The 19,949-nt window shown below is 31.9% G+C and overlaps 1 protein-coding gene across 1 annotated transcript in view; it reads left to right on the forward strand.

Moving 5' to 3' along the window:
- The window catches only part of LOC111708331 (protein kinase C-binding protein NELL2), a 55,648-nt gene that overhangs the window by 6,151 nt on the left and 29,548 nt on the right, over window positions 1-19,949 (forward strand). Inside the window, exons 3-11 of the mRNA XM_023481663.1 lie at window positions 908-977; window positions 5,693-5,753; window positions 5,979-6,090; window positions 9,213-9,260; window positions 11,475-11,567; window positions 11,885-11,951; window positions 16,793-16,856; window positions 17,064-17,089; window positions 17,265-17,310. Coding sequence (XP_023337431.1) covers window positions 908-977; window positions 5,693-5,753; window positions 5,979-6,090; window positions 9,213-9,260; window positions 11,475-11,567; window positions 11,885-11,951; window positions 16,793-16,856; window positions 17,064-17,089; window positions 17,265-17,310 — 587 coding nt within the window. The remainder of the gene's footprint in view (window positions 1-907; window positions 978-5,692; window positions 5,754-5,978; window positions 6,091-9,212; window positions 9,261-11,474; window positions 11,568-11,884; window positions 11,952-16,792; window positions 16,857-17,063; window positions 17,090-17,264; window positions 17,311-19,949) is intronic.

The following is a 19,949-nucleotide window of genomic DNA, read 5'->3' on the forward strand; positions in this document are numbered from 1 at the left end:
GTCCGAGGAGCACGAGACACAGCAATTGTGCAGTGTAAGCAGACCCATTTTATCAAATCAATGATTTAATAAGTGTCTGGCTTTGTATTGATATTTTATTGATATACTGTCGTCTTATAATTCCATTGTTTTCTGGTCACTGTAATATTGAAAATCCGGTTAATTTCAAGTACCGTGCTGGGTTTTAAACAGCTAGAGCAGGCTGTACAGTACACTAGCTGATTATACAGGGCAAGATGGGACCGTACGCCAAATGAGCCATTTATGTGTGGTTATCACTGTATCATAGTGTTTTCCATTTATGCTTACAATTTACATTCCTAACTTATTTTTGTCAGTGATGTACAAGTTTTAACCGGCCAAAACACATTGAATTGTTAAAAATACTCAAATCTTCAGCAAAAAAAACTATTTTAAAACACTTAGATAAAGTCCAAATAAAAATCTAAGAGATATATATATAAAATTGTCATCTTGATTCTATAATATTTTTCAACATTTCTGAAAGATTCTATAACATTTTTAGTTTCTGCCATTTCAAATTTTTCTTTTCTAACTTTCAGTACATCTTGTTAGGGTTTTATCGTCTTTCTGATAAAAATGGGCATAGTTTTTTTTCTTTCTTTTTTCAGAAGTCAGGCATTGTTTTTTCTTCCTTTTTATTTTAGATGTTTTAACATTTTTGGTTTAGGATGCTTCATAAAAGCAAACTTTATTGGAATACAATTTAAAAAAATGCTAGTTGTCTCAGATTTTTGTGGAGTCTTCTGAAAGTTTAAAAATCCTAAATCCTTAAAAAACGGATACGAATGCCAAACTCTAGTTTCTGATGTTATTTTATTTCCCAGATTATCTATTTATTTATTTCTATTTATTTTTGAATTTATTTATGAATATTTATTTGAAGGTGGAGACAAGTTATCTGTCTATCTGGGTCTGCCTAGCACTCACCTCTATGATGTAAGCATGCAGGATATGTAAGTAAAAATATTTGTTCAACCCCTTTTTAATATTTTTCATCTAACCCCCCTCCCCTTCTTGTATATTTTATCCCACACCACTACAGAATTTCTCTTACTTTTCGATCCAAATGTTTAGCACATTTTAAATTGCTTAATTTATTTTTTTTCAACTATATGATCTCCAAGATAGGAAATCTAGGGGGGCTTAAATTGCGCGAAGCGCAAAGTTCTAACTTTAAATTTAGTTTGAGTATCACGCACATATAAAACACTTAAAGACGGCACGTATAGTCCAAAATACCTTGAAAATGCTACTTTTTTATATCATAAAATGACTTCCTCCCCCCCCCCTGCATACGCCCTTGATGTAGCCTTTAGGTAATTGATCTTTCGCAATTTTTGAAGAAGTAATTTGTGCGGATTCTAAAGTAAAACAAATATATGCATAGAACTAAAGAAGAAACAAAAAAAGTTATCAAAATCTCTTTCCCCTCTCCTTCAGGAATAAATTTAGTTTGGTCTTGTATTTTGTTTCCTCTAGTTTATGATATATACTTCCCCAGGGACATTCTTAGAACAACTTTTGAACAAAAAAGTTAAATATTTAAATATTTAACTCAATAAAATGGAATTTTTAATTTGAATACAATTAAATACAATTTATTTGTTGTGCTCAACTGAACATTTAATCTATTAAGTTCAAAGAGCTGGTCAAGTGGATATTCAGGGGTATTTATTATTCTCTAAAAATATTCCACCCCGGTGATTTCCAAAACTCTACAGAAGATTCCGGTAACGAATGGAAAAACCGTTAATTTCGACAGAAAATAACCATTCATGAAATAAAAAAACGGAAAATAACAAAGACAAAAAATTGCATATAAAATAAAAGCGTCTACAAATTGCATAAAACCTAACGGCTGGCACAGTTAACAATTTCTAACAAATCAATCGTTAACGCCATTCAAATAGTTAAGATAGTAAACGAACGGCAACTTTCAAAGAGAACGAGAAAACTAGCTTGTTAATTGAAGGAAACATTCGTTCTTAGCTAAGAACGAACGGATACCTGAAAAGTTACTTCTTACAGTGTTTTAACCAACCGTTAACGAACGGTTTAAAAATAGGCTGAATGTGCCCTAATTTAACTCACATGGCTCTGTCCCGCTGAGAGATTGTTCATATTTTAATTCTATTTCTGCCAACAGTTTGTCAAGTATAGAAATCCAATACTATAAAAGGAACCATTGAAAGTTCTGAGAAACGTTTGGTAAAATACATGTAATCTGAAATATAAAGTTAAATATTGAACATGAAATAATTTATAAAGTATTGGAAACTTACGTGAACTTGAATATTTATATACAGTGATAACCATAAAACTCTGGAATAGGAGGACGACTTTTAGACTCAAGTTATGACTTGAATTAGTCTATTAAACACAGCAGTTGTGCAGTGTAAACAGACCCATTTTAGTTAATAAGTGATTATATAAGTATTTGCTTAGTAACACCAAAAATACACTTAACTATTGCCTTAATGTCGTCTTCCTATTCCACAGTTTTCTGGTTCTCACTGTACAAAATACAGATGAATTGTTAAAGAATGGATAACATATATGCATCCCATAAACCCTTAAAGACATTAAAATATTAAAAACACTTAGATGATATCAAATCTGTTTTTATCTACATTCACCAGGTCCACAGTATCATCTCTTGTCTTTCTCTGAAAGGAATTGAATCTCCGCCACTCAAACTTCTAATCCCTATATCTTTGCAGCCTGATGGTATATGCTTTTAATAATTCAAACTTAGATTATTTATTTTTAACAGAATTCATAGTTTCAAATCTAAGGTCTACGACACGTTGGGTTGCAAAGGAATTGAGGTTTTGGCACAAACGCAAACTTTATAATTCCTATATCTTTGCAACCTCATAGTGTAAACCATTTATATGTCAAACTGAAATTATTCAAACTAAAAGAATTCACATTTTGAAATGTCTAAGGTTTATGACATTGGGTAGCAAAGATATGGGGATTAGAAAATTAGAGTTTGTGGCAAAGACTTAATTTTAGGTTTTTCAAGTTTATACTTTTACTAAAAGAATTTTCCTAAGGGATCAAAAAAGGTGACTGGGGGGGGGGGGCGTTAAAAATTTTTGGAAATGTAGGGAGGCATCTTTAATACTGAAATTTAGATTAAATCTACCACTACAAAGAGCTAGGTGTGACGTGCTAAAAATAAGTTTACTGGACGACTATTCCGGATTAATTCCATATGGAATAATCGGCCAGTAAACTGTATTCATCATGTAGTATCTAGAGGGTAGATATGTATGGCCTCTACAGAATCAAATTAACCCGGAAGAAATAGGAAACCCCAGAGGCTAGATTTGAAGATTAATGATAGAAGTAAAATATAAAATCTAAAAAATAAGATAAAGATTCTGAATAAAACTTGGTTGCTTGGTTTGTATTGAAAATAAACTTGGACCAGGCTCCCTGAGCAAATACTCTGAACACTATATAGAACTAGTAAACTTTTAAGCAAATATGTTTCAGAGCAAATATTCAGAGCAAACCTATGGTGTCAGATCTGGATATTTCTAGTCTTGAGAAGGTTTTGTTCTAACATTAACTAAATATTCTTCTTCGAACTAAGTGCTACATTAAAAGATGATAAGAACAGCAAAATTAAATTATTTTCTGGATTCATCATTGTTTTTTGAATATATCGTTTTAGAATATCATTTCTTTATATTTGTGATGCCAATTATTTTGTCATCGGTTATAGCATAGCACTGTACACTGTGTATAAAATATATATCCAGTATCCACATGAAATAGAGAGATATTCCAAATACGTTCCAACTTCAAGTTATAGTCGACACATATTTTAATAATATTATTGTAACATTTAAACTTCTAGATTAGAAAAGATATCGGGGATTTCTTTGTTTTTCTGTCTGAATATATCAAACTAGTTTATACTCTAATTTCCCTTTTTTTCTCTGTTTTCTTGGAGGGAATGACGTGGATAGAGAAAAAAACTTAAAATTCTTTCTTATAAGATAATATTACCTACTGTCTCTTCCGTTTTAATATTTGTTTCTATGATATTTTTTTCCTTTTATTTTTTTCATTTTTTCCATCTTCGTTTATTCTCTTTTTTTCTCCTCTTTTCTTTTAATAATCCTATATGTACCTTTCAGTAATTTTTTCCCCTGTTTAGTGTATTTTCTTTTGTTTCTCCTATTTTCTCTTTTTTCCCCTTGATTCTCCTTTTTTTCTTTTTTCCTTTATTCTCCTTTTTCCCTTTTTCTCCATTTTTGCCTTGATTCTCCTTTTTCCCTTTATTCTCCTTTTTCCCTTTTTTCTCCATTTTTGCCTTTATTCTCCCTTTTTCCCTTTATTCTCCTTTTTTACCTTTATTCTCCTTTTTGCTACTTTTTTTGTAATGATAACTTTATCATGCCTACTGAGAAGAAAACCAATATCTTAAATCCTCACGCTTTATTTGATAAATCCATCTGTTTCATTTGATCAGAGCTGAAAACTTTTGAGTGAAATATCCTTAATCCTGATCGGTTAATTAATCTGGAGATTAAGAAAAAGAGGAGATCGAGCATTAGTCTCGATATCCACCATTTTAAAGTTTTCAGCTCAGTTATAAATTTTTTTATTTCATGTTTATTGAACATTCTAAGATATGTCAAATTATCATCTAACAAAATTTGTTGGAGCACCGGAGCAAAATTCAAATGAGTTTATCATTCATTAACAGTCCTTAACATTTTTAAGAATTGTGGCTCCGGTGCTGTAACAAATTTGACACTTTTTAGAGTGACATTTATCCTTATTCTAAACTTACAAACTTCTGACTTTTTTCGGTTTTAAAGTTTAACTCTTTCTTAACTCTTTCTTAATCTCATGTAAAAACTTTTTGACAACTTTTGACTAATTCTTAACTTTTTCCACTTTCAGTTACAGTTTAATGTTTTACATTCTCTTGTTCAAATATACATTAGTTTTTTTAAAGATTCCCTAATTTTTATGGAAACTCATCCATAATTTCATTCAATGAGATAAACTCATTGTCAATGAGATTAACTCATACTAAATGAATTTAACTCATTTAGATTTGAGTTAAACTTAACCATAATGAGTTAAACTCATCCTAAATGAGTTAATCTAATCCTCAATGAGTTAAACTAATCTAAATGAGTTAAACTTAACCTTAGTGATTTTTGATGAGTTAAACTCAATCAGTTAAACTCGCCAAATAATAATATCATATGATATGATATGATATCATATGATATCATGTCATATGATATGATATCATATGATATCATATCATATGATAAGATATGATATGATATAATATGATATGATATGATATGATATAACTCTAAAATTTCACGAACTGGAAAATAGTGATCATCAGTTATTATCAGCTGAAACGTTTCATTATTCACCAATCTAAAGAATCTTTTTTTTAAGATCTAGATATTTATTCATGTATCGACGTTATTTAAGAATCAATCTTTTCAATTAATCTTTTATTCAAGGTTGAGGAATTAACAAAATTATTTATAATACAATATAATTTTAACATATTTTAAATCCCTTTCCAAATTTTCTGAGGTTGGAATTTATTAACAAATGCATATCTCTTTGTCGCTATTTAGCAAATCTGGTGAGTCTTGACTTTGTTTGTTTGTAGAAGGGTGTCCGTGGATCTAGATGATGTGTGTGCGAATACGGTCCAACTTCATTCAAAACAGGTTATTCAGAGTTTTTTTATAGAATTTTGATTTTATTAGTAATTGTAATAAAAATATAAAAAGTTTAAAAGTACATCTAAGGGGGGGGGCGAGAGGAGGGAGCTTTGGTAGTTGCTCCAATGAAATCTCTTGGAGTAAGTAAGTAAATAAAAAGTTCCTCCACACAAGATACCAACTGAACAATACGTATTTTGAATCTACATAATTAATTCCATAATTTCTCAGGAGTTCATTGTTCTTCTCAAGTATCATAATGGAAAACTGAACCTTGATCCAAACCCGGGAGCTATCATCCCATACTCATCCAACCTAGACAAGAGAATATATAATCTTCTAGGTAAATATATATCTATATCTACATATATATAAACTTCTAGGTAAATATATATCTATATCTACATATATATAAACTTCTAGGTAAATATATATCTATATCTACATATATATATAAACTTCTAGGTAAATATATATCTATATCTACATATATATAAACTTCTAGGTAAATATATATCTATATCTACATATATATATGTGAATTTCTAATCTCCGTTTTTTTTGACTGTCCAATCATAACTCATGAACTCCTGGACTGATTTGCCTCAAATTTTGATTGGGGAACTTGGAACAACCACGGGAATGTACTTTGTTTACAATAAGCTGGTGCTACAGTTCTAGCTGCAGCTACTCTGAATCGCGTTAAAATAAAGAAATTGCATGTTATAACTCTTCTCAATGAATTTCTGCCGCTACTTAAATTTAAGACGAGGCTCAAATATTTTAGGTGGCGCTCAATTGAAATTGGTTTTTGGCGAATTTGAGACACGGCTTAAATTAATTAATTTCGCACTCTGGAGATCATCAATTTTTTTATTAATCTGCAGATTAATTTAATTTTTATTTGATATATACAGTACCAATAAAACAGCTAGAGTGCCGTTTACTCAAGCCAAACAGCCAATCAGAAGCTGTAACATGAAATAACTCATATTGGTCGTGTTTCGCAACTACCCTAGCTGCTTAAAATTGAATAAGGTTATATCGTGTAGTATTCCAACGGATCTTTGAATTGGAACCCTCTCTTCTAAAAGATGATCTCTCCATAATAACTCAGGATAAGTCTTCTAGGTTTATTCAAGGATTCAATCTATAAATTAATATCATATAGATCGGACACAAAATTAATACCACAGAAAAAGCTTTAAGTAAATTAATATTCAATAAACATTGTAATCGAATAAATCATAATCTACTCAGCATTAAAAACTGTGGAGAAGACTTTTAAAAGAGTAACAAAATATCAATATCATTCAATAATAATAAATATAAGGACTCACCACAGTGGCCCTCAAAATACATCACGTTTAAGCATACAAAATATCGGCAATATACCATATCTCTAGCTATGAAAGTTTTGACCATGCCAAGGAGATAATAAATAGAAGGAGGGGGCGATAGGGTTTCCGTACACTTTGCTGTGACGTTTTTGGACTGCTGAAGAACTAGTTTTTGCGTAACAATAATAACAAAGGCAGCCGATCTAATGTAAACAAACATGAGTTAGAATACGGTGAATCTTCATCTAACGCGCCAAAGATGCCAGATGTCTGTTTATCATTTGTGTTATTGTTTACAATCTTTATCATTGTTGTTACGCAAAAACTAGTTCTTCAGCAGTCCAAAAACGTCACAGCAAAGTGTACGGAAACCCTATCGCCCCCTCCTTCTATTTATTATCTCCTTGGCATGGTCAAAACTTTCATAGAGATATGGTATATTGCCGATATTTTGTATGCTTAAACGTGATGTATTTTGAGGGCCACTGTGGTGAGTCCTTATATTTATTATTATTAAATCAAAAGTGCTAGACATGCGGTTATATATATAGCGCAATGATGCAAACATTTCCATTATTCTTTTGAAATCTATAACAACTGAGACGCTGGAATGTCTTACAAATGCGATGTCTGGTTGTAGCATGCCATTTCAATTTTATGTTTGTAGAGATAAGTTATCCAGCTATATACCATCTACACACCAAGTGCAAGTGGAATTCCTAATATTAAATATATATTCATTAAAAATTACTTAAATGATTGCATATCCCAGTGACTCATCCCGACTCTATTACTTTAGTTTTTAACACCCACTTTTTGTTCCAGCCTTACACATTTTATTGTCCCGGCTGATCACTTTATCTCCCGAATTATCACTTTATTTTCCCAGCTGTATTTAAAGCATTAATGTTTCCTGGCAAATATATGTGATTAATTGTCTATGCGCAATTTTTGCTAAAGAAAGCGCAAAGGATGAGACTTCAGAGATGACTGTACGGAGTGTTTAATGTCTGTTTCCTTATAACTTGTGACCAAGGATGTAATGCAAGGAAACTTATTTCAGAAGTGTACACATCTTTTGTACTGCAGTGTACTGTCTCTGGGCGGTAATGTAAACACAAGACGGATGTCAAAGCCTGACATGGGATCCATCTTTCACATAAAAAAAACCACCCCTCCCCTTCTGCTTTCCAGGGAATATTGAAGTTTAAAATTGAAGATTCAATTTTACAGCCCATGAATTGCATTTAGCTGAGATTAGACAATTTTTCAAATTACCAGATTTTAATTCTAAACAACTTGGTTGAGAGTTTTAGAAACAACATTTTTACATCAGAAGTCAGAATTTCAAGGTCAAGCATCGATCTTCATTCATGGATTTATATAATTCTTTCATTGAAGAATCAAGCATTGATCCTTAAATTTAAAAGTGCCCACATTAGATATCAAGATCAAGCATTCAAGATTTCGACCTTAGAAGTAATTTTAAGAAATTGTTTACATAATCTAAACAACAGATATGACGCATAGCTGAATATTGGATTCAGATACAGGGTGTCCCAAAAAACATGGGAATTCAGTAACGAATTCGATATCGTCTTTGTTATGAATTGGCATTGTAATACCAAATTTCAAAAGCCATAATATTATTATGTCTGCTAGAGTTTATTTTATGAAAAGGGTAAAAGACTGTAAATATGTGTCTATAATGTCTCTGTAAGATGAACAGTGAAGACGGACAAGTTTACTCTGTTTGTAAACTGCAATTTTCTTGTTTTACTAAAACCGTATGCTGTCAAAACATAAACAAAAAAAATGTGAACATAGCAGACGGAACTCTTACAGATTACAGCTTTCTCAGTAGGTATCACTATACTAAATCAAAGAATTAGTTAAAAAGACGATATCGAATTCGTCACTGAATTCCCATGGGACACCCTGTATTTGATTATCAGATAAACTTTAAATACAGAATTAATACCATCACTATGAATTATTTCGTGAAAGAGTGATTTGGTAATTTTTATCTGTAAACTTTCATCCAATCCCTTCCATCAGCTTGTATTCAGATATCTATATATATTATTTAATTGTTTTAAATTTTATTTTTTATTTTTTATTTCAGGCTGGGAGCAGTGGGCCGACTGGACTCAATGCTCCAGCTCCTGTGGAGGTATTTTTTTTTCGATATTGAACTAAATTCCAACGTGAATTTTTGGCTTAAAAGTTTAATTTAAAAACTTAAAGAGACTGTAAGCGTAATTTTAATTGACCCTTCATGCAAAGATAGCAATGTCTGCTTAAATACGGTATCCTTGAAACCGTATTCTGATAAAAAAAATTAAGAAGAATCCGTCGTTTTTCTGACCCGAAAAGTGTTTATTTCTGCGAATTTCTCCATTGTTTCTGAGAAGCAAGAAATGCGCAACTCACTTTTTCAGAGAAACCACAAAAAAACAGTTTAAACATATCTAATTAAATACTTGATCAGACAAAGCTTTGCATGGAGGGTCATTCGGAATTAATCCAACAGGCCAATTAAAAATCATAAAATGTAACAATGGAGTTTTAAAAAATCCAATGACTGTAATAGATGCTGAACTAAACACCATGCCTGGATTTTTAAGCTTTAAAATTTCAATGCCTGAAAATGAACTCCTTTCTTGAGTGTGTTTCATATAACAAAAGAAAAGTTTTCCTAAATCTGTGAAAGCAATCCAAATGAGGGAGGGGGTGCAGGGCCGCCATGAGCCCCGCAAAATGGTCTCTAATTCTCTGTACTGGCATATGAGTATTTAAAAAACCTTGCGCTACCCCTAAATGTTAAAATAGATGTCATAGCAAAAATAAATAACATTTTTTTGTTTTTTAAAATCTTTAAATTGATATTGTGTACAGGGGCGGATACAGGATTTAAGTGTGGTTGGGGCAAGATTTTTTAGGAACAAAAAAATTCATAATTAGGAACAAAAAATCGCGCCGCATGCGAAAATTTTTTTTACTTAAAAGACTCAAAAAGAGTCAAAATTAATGACTAAAGAATAAAAAACTAGATTTTTAACTTTTCACACATTATAGAGTTTATTAAGACAGATATTTTTCCTGTTTTGCACTAGGGTTTCTTTCCCTTAAGCATGCACCCCCCCCCCTTTCACTGTCCTATTTAATGTAAACAAAAGATATAAACTTTGTGAGACTAACCAAGAAAAAATAGAAAGGATTTCACCAAATGTATTTCTTGTTTACAATTTCCTTTAATAGAAAAAACAATGTACACATATTTATTTCAATGTCACCTCTTTTATTCATAAAAATTGGATGCACAAATTGTATTTATAGATTCTAAAATATTTTTAAGCTCTTTCAACTGTGGGAAGCCCTATATATGTAACAGCAAATATTCCTACACAAGGAAAAAAATGTTCAGGAAATGAAGCAGAAATTTATTAATGTTAGTAAAAAATTGTTGAAGACTTTTCGTAGTTGGGAATTCAAAAATAATACTACAGGGTGTCCCATGAAACATGACAGTATGCAGGACGACTTGAATGTCGTCTTGATTTTTGATATAATTTGCTGCGTTTATTTGTCAACCTAATTTTAGAAGTAAATTTCTAGAGATAATAATCACAAAATTTCCCTTGTTCTGCCATTTCCAAAATGTGGTCTGCCTTTTTTGTGCTTTCAATATTGCCCGAGATATGAAGAATTTCGTTCAGATTTCGACAATTTTGCTTTTATTTAACAAAATTGAAATCTGAACCAAACTCTTTATATCTCCGGTAATATTGAAATCACAAAAAACGCAGACCACTTTTTGGAAATGCCAGGGCTAGGAGAATTATGTGATAATTGTTTCAAGAATCATACATGTTAAAGTAGATAGAAGACTAAATGTCACAAATAAATTCAAATACCAAAGACGACTTTCAAGTCGTCTTGCTATTGTCATGTTTCGTGGGACACCCTGTAGCTCCCAGTTGGAGAAATAATGCCTAACAAATACAATCCAAGAATAAAGCCAAACAATCCAGATCCAGTCCGAAATCGTTTAGCCAAACATTTCACATTTTTCACAAATTTTCGCATATTTGTATTTTTTCACGAATTTCCCTATCGTTTTCGCAATATTAATTATCGCGAAAAGTTTGCAAATTACTAAAGAAATTTTTGCGAAATTTAGCATTTTTTCGCGAAAGTTGTCTTTCGCTAGAAATCCTAGTCCTGATTCAGTTTTAGCCTGGTTCAACTGTTATTACTCAGACTCAAAGAGCTGTGAAAATGATTGAATTCGAATCATCTTAGAATGAAATTTTCACAAAGCTTAGTGAAACCGATAGGATAGCTAAAATGCCTTTTTGAAAATATTAATTGATTAATTGATTAGGTGGCGAGCAGAGGAAGACGAGAATCTGTAGAACAAGATTATGTACAGGGCATTCAGTTGAAACACGTGGTTGCAATAATTTCCCTTGCAAAGGTATACTTTAACGGAAGATCTTTGAGATCAAAGTAATTCTATAATTTGGAATCCCACGCCATGCCCATATTTACTAATAAATTGTAAAAAATAGTTAATTTACAGCAGTTTTTATCGTTCTATAATCTGCATCGTAATTCGTACGTGGGGGAAAATTGCCAAAAAATATATATTGACACAGTCATAATCTGATTTCTGAATGCGCAAATTCTTTAATCAACTTGCAGAAGCTTCTATTTTAAACCACAAATATTAAATTTAAGCAGAATTACTGAAAAAATTCTGCTAATTTTGATTTTAGCTTGGAATTTGTTTAGGTGCCCTGGACCTTTTTTCTGTACAGAAAAGTCAGTACTACAAACCCGATAAACACTCATTTAAAAAGTAAGTTTATTTGTGGCTTGGCTGTATTAGATTTTTCTTTTCTGCACATATATATTATGTAGGGGATGTGAGGCGTGTGTGATACCAATTGCCCAATATAAAAACAAATCTATCTTTTATGCATAGAACTTTCTACATTGTTATTGTATCACATATATTTGCATGTAAATGTTTAGGGCACTTTTTAATAAATAACCCTGATACAAATATCAAAACGACATACATTCAACCAATTTCTAGTTACTGCTCTGCGAACATTGTAAACTTTCCTATACTTTCCTATACTTTCCTATACTTTCCTATACTTTCCTATACTTTCCTAACTTTCCTATACTTTCCTATACTTTCCTATACTTTCCTATACTTTCCTATACTTTCCTAAAGCCACAAATTAGTATCTTCTAAAATGCCAATTAAACGCCAAATTAATTGAGTCTGCCACAGACTCAAATTGTCTAATCCCTATATCTTTGCAACTAGATGGCGTAGACCTTAGATATTTCAATCTTAGAATATTTAATCCATCAGAAATAAGTTCTACGACATCGGGTTGCAAAGAAATAAAGAGTTTGTGCAAATTTTCACCCATGGACCTTTAAACAATAAACAGAAAAAAATACTGTAAAAACTGATTAATGCAGAAAGAAAACTTTTTAAAATAATAAAAATTTTCTTGACGGTCTTAATATTATTAAAACACTCGGTCAGGTTTTTCTTTCTGTTCAGTTTTAAGAAGAAATCATTGCTTTGATGTGTTCCTAGGTTTAAGGATAAGTTTCACAAATATACATCTTAGGAAACACAAACATTCAAACTTTAAATAAATCTTTTCTTTTTTCAAAGTTAAAACTAAACTTTGCTTGGCTTCAACTTGAAATTATACTCTCGACTCACATAAATATTAGTAGTAATTTTAGACCCAAAATATTATGTGCTTCTAGCTTGAGAACCTGCAGCCTTACCCAGGGTGTTTATAATTACTCCTGTTACCCATGCTTGGTCGTAAATTACGATTTTAGCTTTTTTTGCCCTTTGCAAGTCGACCCATTTAATTTAGAATCAAAATCAAACAAAGCACATGTAACAAAATGGATATATCGTTCATATAGCACTATAATGAAATATACTTATTGTTCATAATATCCTTGCAAATATATTTGATTTCGTATGCTGACCGCTTAGATTTTGTATATCGTTGTACCTTGATAAAAGTTAGTTGTGTGCAAAACTTCTTAGCGGTAGCATCAAGTCGAGTAGATAGAGTCACTCATGTTTGTTTTGTACTTAAAGTTATTCTGAGAGTTTTTTTTATTACAAACATTTCCGTGGTTCTCTCGAGTTCCCCAATCAAAATTTGAGGGAAATCGGTCCAGGGGCTTATGATCAGACATACAAATAGACAGACAACAAGAGATTACAACTATACTAGCTTGGGAACCCAGTGATACCCAGGGGAGTCATAGTTAGTCCCACAGATTACCCGCCCCTTGTCGTAAATTACGATTGTAGAAATTTTTCCCGATAAAAGTCGACCCACTCCACTTTGAATCTTAAAACTAAGCTAATAACATGTCCGGGGGCCTAAAGAGTTTCCCAGTCAAATCGGTCCAGGGATTGCTGAGTTATGAACTGACAAACAAACAAACAAACAGGCAAACAGGCAAACAGAGATAAAGATGTTATAGCAAAATATAAATGTTGTAAAAACTTTAAGTTTTAAAAGAACACTCCCTTAACAAATATATGTTTATCCTGGAACAGTCTCTTAATGAAGATTACTCAGCTGTCACAAACAGTTGCTTTGTCTTATCAATTAATAGAGATGAGTTGGTTTAAACTTGTTGAAGATACAAAGTAGGGCTGTAGGGCCCTTCAATCTAGATATTGGGAAAACGAAAAGTTTATGCGAAATTACTGGTACAACTTTGTAACCTCGTAGCTAGGATAAAAAAGTTAGAATTTGTTTTTATCCAACATGAAAGGCACTGAAAACTAAAACTCAATTTTTAATCCTTACATTTTTGCAACCCGATGCCGTAGACCTTTGATATTTCAAGCTTTAAATTCTTCTACATTTAGCAACCAAATTTTTAGATGGTTTTCGCCGTCAAGTTGCATACATATCTTGATATATTTGTAATCTCTGTTTGTTTGTTTGGATGTCCGATCATAAATCACGAAAAATTTGACCGATTTGCCTCAAATTTTAATTGGGGAATTCGAGAGAACCACGGGAATGTTCTTAGCAAGGTTTTGAAGTTTTAAGTTAATTGGGTCCACTTGTATAGGGAAAAATCGCTAAAATCGTAATTTACGACAAAGCGCGGGTAAACGGCGGTAGTAACTACAAGTACCCTGGGCAACACCGGGTTCTGAAGCTAGCATGTTTTAAAGTTTGAACTTGTGGCAAATGTTCACTTCCTTTACTTCGATCCGTTCGGTAATAGTTTAGCCGATTCAACGGTTAGTTGAGTTAACGGTCATTTGAATTAACAGTTATTTGAATTAACAATTACTCAAATGACATGGTTAGATAGATTAACAATAGTCGAATTACTGGTTAGTTAAACTAACGGTTAGTTAAATTAAAGGGAGCTAGAGTTTACAAAAAATTCGATGGTAATTGCTACTATTATTTCTTCTTTCTATTGCGGCTATAAGGAGAAAATGGTCAAAACACGACTTTTTGAAAAGAACGTAGCGTCCATACAATCATAAGACAGTGAAACCCTTAATAACGAATACATCGAAAGATTTCATCAAATGTCGTATTCTTCACTTTCTGATAATGGAGTGTTGAAGATATTTAGTTTTTTAATTAAATGATTATATAGAACTCTTTAAAACTGTTCCCGCATATTCATGGCTATTTATTTATTTTCGCAAATACTGAAATTTACGTAATAGAGTGTAAAACTCATTGAAAAATTGTCAAGACAACATTTGATAAATTCTTCCGATGTATTCGTTATTAAGGGTTTCACTGTTCAAAATTCCTAAAACGACGATTAATTGGCCGCTAGGTGTCTCTGCTCTTGATGCTTATGAAATATTATGAAAAATCAACTACATTTACAATCTCAGTGAAATATTGCAACTCCGTGAATTTGTATAAACGCTACGTTCTTCAGTATTATCGTTGTGTTTAAATATTTTCTTTTATAGACTCAGCATACAGGGTGTTTTGAATGTCGTCTTCCATACACTGTATTAGATTTTGAAGCCTGCTTGCAGTTTATTTCGTTTAAAAAATCTTTTGCTCAAATATATTTTACTTTGAAGATAATTTTACCATAATATGACTCCTATGTAATACTTTTATTATTGTCTTTGGTATTAAACAACTTAACAAATTATGAAAGATGACATCCTTAACTATTTACAAACTGTCATGTTTCGTGGGACACCCTGTATTTGATACTAACAGATTAGTAGGAATCACCATGGAATTCGATTCGACGTTAGCCTATACCCCCTTTTATTTTTGCGAGCACTCCCTTTGATGGTTAGTTGAATTTCAGCAATGGACAGGCCTCCTGGGGAACCATACTTTTTTAACTACAAAGGAACGTTGGTCATCTTGTCACCAGAAAGGAACTGAGTTCTTCCAACAAACTCAAATTGTATAATCCATATATCTTTGCAACTTGTCTACCTCTGAAACTATCTGATCTCACAGAATTCTTAGGTTTGCTACAATTTAATGAAAGGTTTTTGATTTTATATTATGGACAGGTTAGGCATGTCTAAGTATTGACGAAGTTTTTTTTAGTTCGAAACATGTTACTAATTATTTCGTTCTATGTAATTAATTCAAATAATTTTTCATCTATTTTTGTCAAGTTATGAACTATTTAGGAAGATGGACTGTTTATTCTATAAACAAGCTTGGGAACCCAGCGTTGCCCAGTGTACTCAATACTCTATAGTTAGTCCCACCGTTAACCGGTGCTTCTAAGTAAATTCAGATTTTAGCTTTTTTCCCTAAAAAAGTTGACCCACTCAACTTAGAACCAAGCTAAGAACATTACCGTGGTTCTCTCAAATGCACCTATTAAAATGTGAGGCAAATCGGTCAAGAAGTTCATAAGTTATGATCGGACATACAAACAAACAGACAAACAGAGATTACTACTTGATATATATAATCTATAATCTATATACTTTGCTTGTGTGTCTGTCCTTTTGTGTCCAATAAACGTCAAAACGGCTGAACCGAGCGGGCCAAAAGTTTTTGTGGGACCTCACATAATCCCTGGGATTTATGGATGATAAAACTTACAAAAATTTGTATCTAAAAGTTTAAGATTTTTGTAAACTTTTGAAAATGCTCAAAAAAATATTACTAAATCCTCAAATTTTTTTGCGCTATTGTTTTTTATTGTACAAAGAGAAGATGCTCACAAACAAGGATGTAATGCAAGGAAAGTTATTTCAGAAGTGTACACATCTTTTGTACTGCAGTGTACTGTCTCTGGGCGGTAATGTAAACACAAGACGGATGTCAAAGCCTGACATGAGATCAATCTTTCACATAAAATCAATGAAATGTTCTGGTCATAGTAAACTATTTTGTGAATTATCAAAATTATTAAAATTTAATACTCGGATACTAAACGAATACTGATGCATCTATTCTTGTTTACAAATTCCGCCCAAAGAGAACTGGTTTCAATATGTACGCAGAGTATACACGACCGCAATTAACTTTCCTTGCATTACACCCTTGCTCACAGATAGAGCCAAAATTAAAGTTGAAAAAGAGGATGGGCGCAAAGCGCCCTAAAGGCCAACTATAATATATGTTATACATAAATTAATTTATGCATTATATGATATAGGATCCCTGGTAGATTAGCTGGATGGAGGTTAAAGGCTGGTTCTTATCTTCTTTATCCATTCCAGGTAGAATTTTCAATACTTGTATCCATTCCAGGTAGAATATTCAATACTTGTATCCATTCCAGGTAGAATATTCAGTACTTGTATCCATTCCAGGTAGAATATTCAGTACTTGTATATATATTCAAAACAATTTACCTAAAATTTCTTTGACAGCCCTTCTAAATCTTTTTTTTAAGTTAAATATTTTTAAATATTTATTTTTTTCAGGAAGTTTTCCGAACCATCTTTCCCAGGAATAAAATAATCTGACTTAAATTGGATTTTGTTTTGTTTGTTTGTTGCGAACAAATTAAATCATTTTGTTACGTCTTCAAAATAATCAGATTCTCACTGAATAAACCAAATCAACGTTTTTTTAATTTTGTAATAAGTTTTTAATATCCTTTTTTCAAGCATTATTTTTTAAAGTGTGTTTTCTGTTTTCCTGGTATTCAAACCGTTCACACACTCAGAGGTAAAATCAAATACTTGAAAATCAATATCGGAGCACACCGATTTCATGGCTTTTCATCTTTCTAGTTTCTTTGATGCACTAGTTCTTTCTACCTCATTCAACAGATTTACCTATCAACATTTGTCATGGTTAATTTGGAAATGTGTTAAAGGGAGTGATCGGCAATTATGGTAGTTAAACTAAAGATGCAGTTTTGTAAAGAATTTGAAACGCGAAACGGTTCGTTTGCTGCAAACCCTGTAGTTCAAATGTATTTTGTCTTACTCCGATAAGAGTGTTGATTTATTAATATTACTTTGATGTATGTTCTCCTGTTTTCTTCCGGATATTGATATTTTCTTAGAAATCTGATAAATCTACCAATACAACAATTCTTTTAGACATTAATCTTTAGGAGAACTTTTTGTTATCAACAATGGCCTTAAAGGAACTTTAAACCTTATTTTAAATGACCCACCATGTCAGATTCACAACGGTAAACTTGATTATTTGCTTTCTCTTTCTTATACTTGCGGATTTTATGCAGCAGATACAAAGAACATAATTCACAGAATTCAACAATTTTAAAGATAGAATAACCGGAATATCTTCAACATTATTACTCGTATATAGGCACTATAGTGAATCAGACATTCCGCACTTTTTATGGTCAGTGCCTGGGTCACTTTGAACCACGTGGATTAACGGTTCTGTCAATACTCCAGAAAGCTGTTACTTTCGATCCCAAAATTTGACCCATTAAACATATTTTTTAAGCATTTTTTCTTTAATACTTTTTTTGTCAGCATATGCGTTTTGAATGTTAATAGTTCAAAGATTTTTGAATCATAGACCAAAGCACGTTTTATTTCAAATAAAAGAAACCGAATGCTGCTCTGGTTAGTCCAGGGCCACCGGGGTGATACCATTTAAACTCAAACATAAATGTAATAATAGAGAAAAATGAAAAGAAATAATGACATACAGTTTAAAATAAAGAATCATATACCACTCTTATAATTGAACATAAATTAGCTTCATAACAATTTGTGGAGGAAAATTTAGAAGAAATCAATTCATACAGAAAAATTTGTTTATACCATTTTCCTTTCTTATTAGATAAATTGATTTGAACATATTTTTACATTTTGAATTTTATGTTTCAAATTCAATTTGTGATGAAAATTCAATACTGCAATATAATAAGGGTGTGGAAATATGATGTTATAGGGGTGGGGTAAATCCAAAGAGAATAGAATATATATTAGAGGGGAATTTAGACAATTTCTCTGTATGAATTTTTTCAGTCTCTTTCAGCCTGAAAGAGAGTTCAAAGTTTACAAATCATGTAAATGTTCACAAATTGTATACAGTAGAGTATATTAATACAGTATGTTCCCTAGACTATCCATTTCAATTTCGAATTTTTTAAAGCTGTTAAATATACTTTATAAAATGAATTAGGTGAATAAAAAACATCAATTGATTTTTAGTCATAACGGAAAATCATCGTTTGTAATTAGTGATAGGCATAGAGTCTATGTGAAATGATCATTGGTCAATTATGAAACCAGCCTATTTCATAATTTGGTTTTCTTTCAGTATTGGTTTTAGATTTTGTATAAAATGATATTCCAGGGCCCAAAAGGTTATATAGCACAAATATGTGAAGTACACCTGCAGTATGGAAACAGTACAACAAAATGGCCGTTTTACACTTTTTTCGAGTAAATTCCACTCTAATATATATTCTATTCTCTTTGGGTAAATCACAATGTAGTTTAAGGGTGGGGAAAGTACAATGCAGTAAGGGTGGAGAATGTAGGGGTGGGAAAAAAAATATAGAAGAGGTGTCTGGAAAATACAATGTAATATACAATGGGGAAAATGATGTTGCAGGAGTGGGGAAAATGCAGTTCAGTTTAAGGGGGGGGGAATAAAATGCAGTAAGAGTGGAGAAAAACGATGTTGTAGGAGTTGGGGAAAGTACATTGTAGGTTAAGGGTGGGGAAAATACAATGTAGTAGGGGTGGGGAAATATGATGTAGTACGGGGTGGGGGGAAATTCAATGTAGTAATGGTGGGGAAATATGATGTAGTAAAAGTGGGAAAATACAATGTAGGAAGAGTGGAGAAAATATTTTCCTATTTCCTATTCAACTTGCTTTTTAGCAATAAAAGTTATTTGAAATCAATAAATTTGCAACGAATTTCCTTTACTTACTATGGGGCAATGGATTGATTTTGCTTTTTTAAAACTTTTAATGTAACATACTTGACAAAGTTTCTTCCAATTTCCATGCAGAGCCGAGTACCCCGGCAAGGAAATGTTATCTTAAGAACTTTAATGTTGAGAAAGTGTGATTGAGGTGGGGTAGAGGGGATTAAAGATATTTATATTCCTGGAAGAACCCAGGATATATATCCTACTTCTAAACCTAGCTAATATCTTTACTAACCAGACAACAAATATATTCTGGACGGGGTAAGGAGGTTGGGAGGGACAGAGGGACAGGGCGGTATACAAAAAAAGGTAGAATGAAAAAGAAAAGGAAAAAATATTTGTTTTTAAAGTTAAAGAAAAAAGAAAGAAAGAAAGAAAGAAAGAAAAAAAGAAAGAAAGAAAAAAAGAAAGAAAGAAAGAAAGAAGGAAAGAAGGA

The sequence above is a fragment of the Eurytemora carolleeae genome, unplaced genomic scaffold (assembly GCF_000591075.1).
Source record: "Eurytemora carolleeae unplaced genomic scaffold, Eaff_2.0 scaffold774, whole genome shotgun sequence".
NCBI lineage: Eukaryota > Metazoa > Arthropoda > Copepoda > Calanoida > Temoridae > Eurytemora > Eurytemora carolleeae.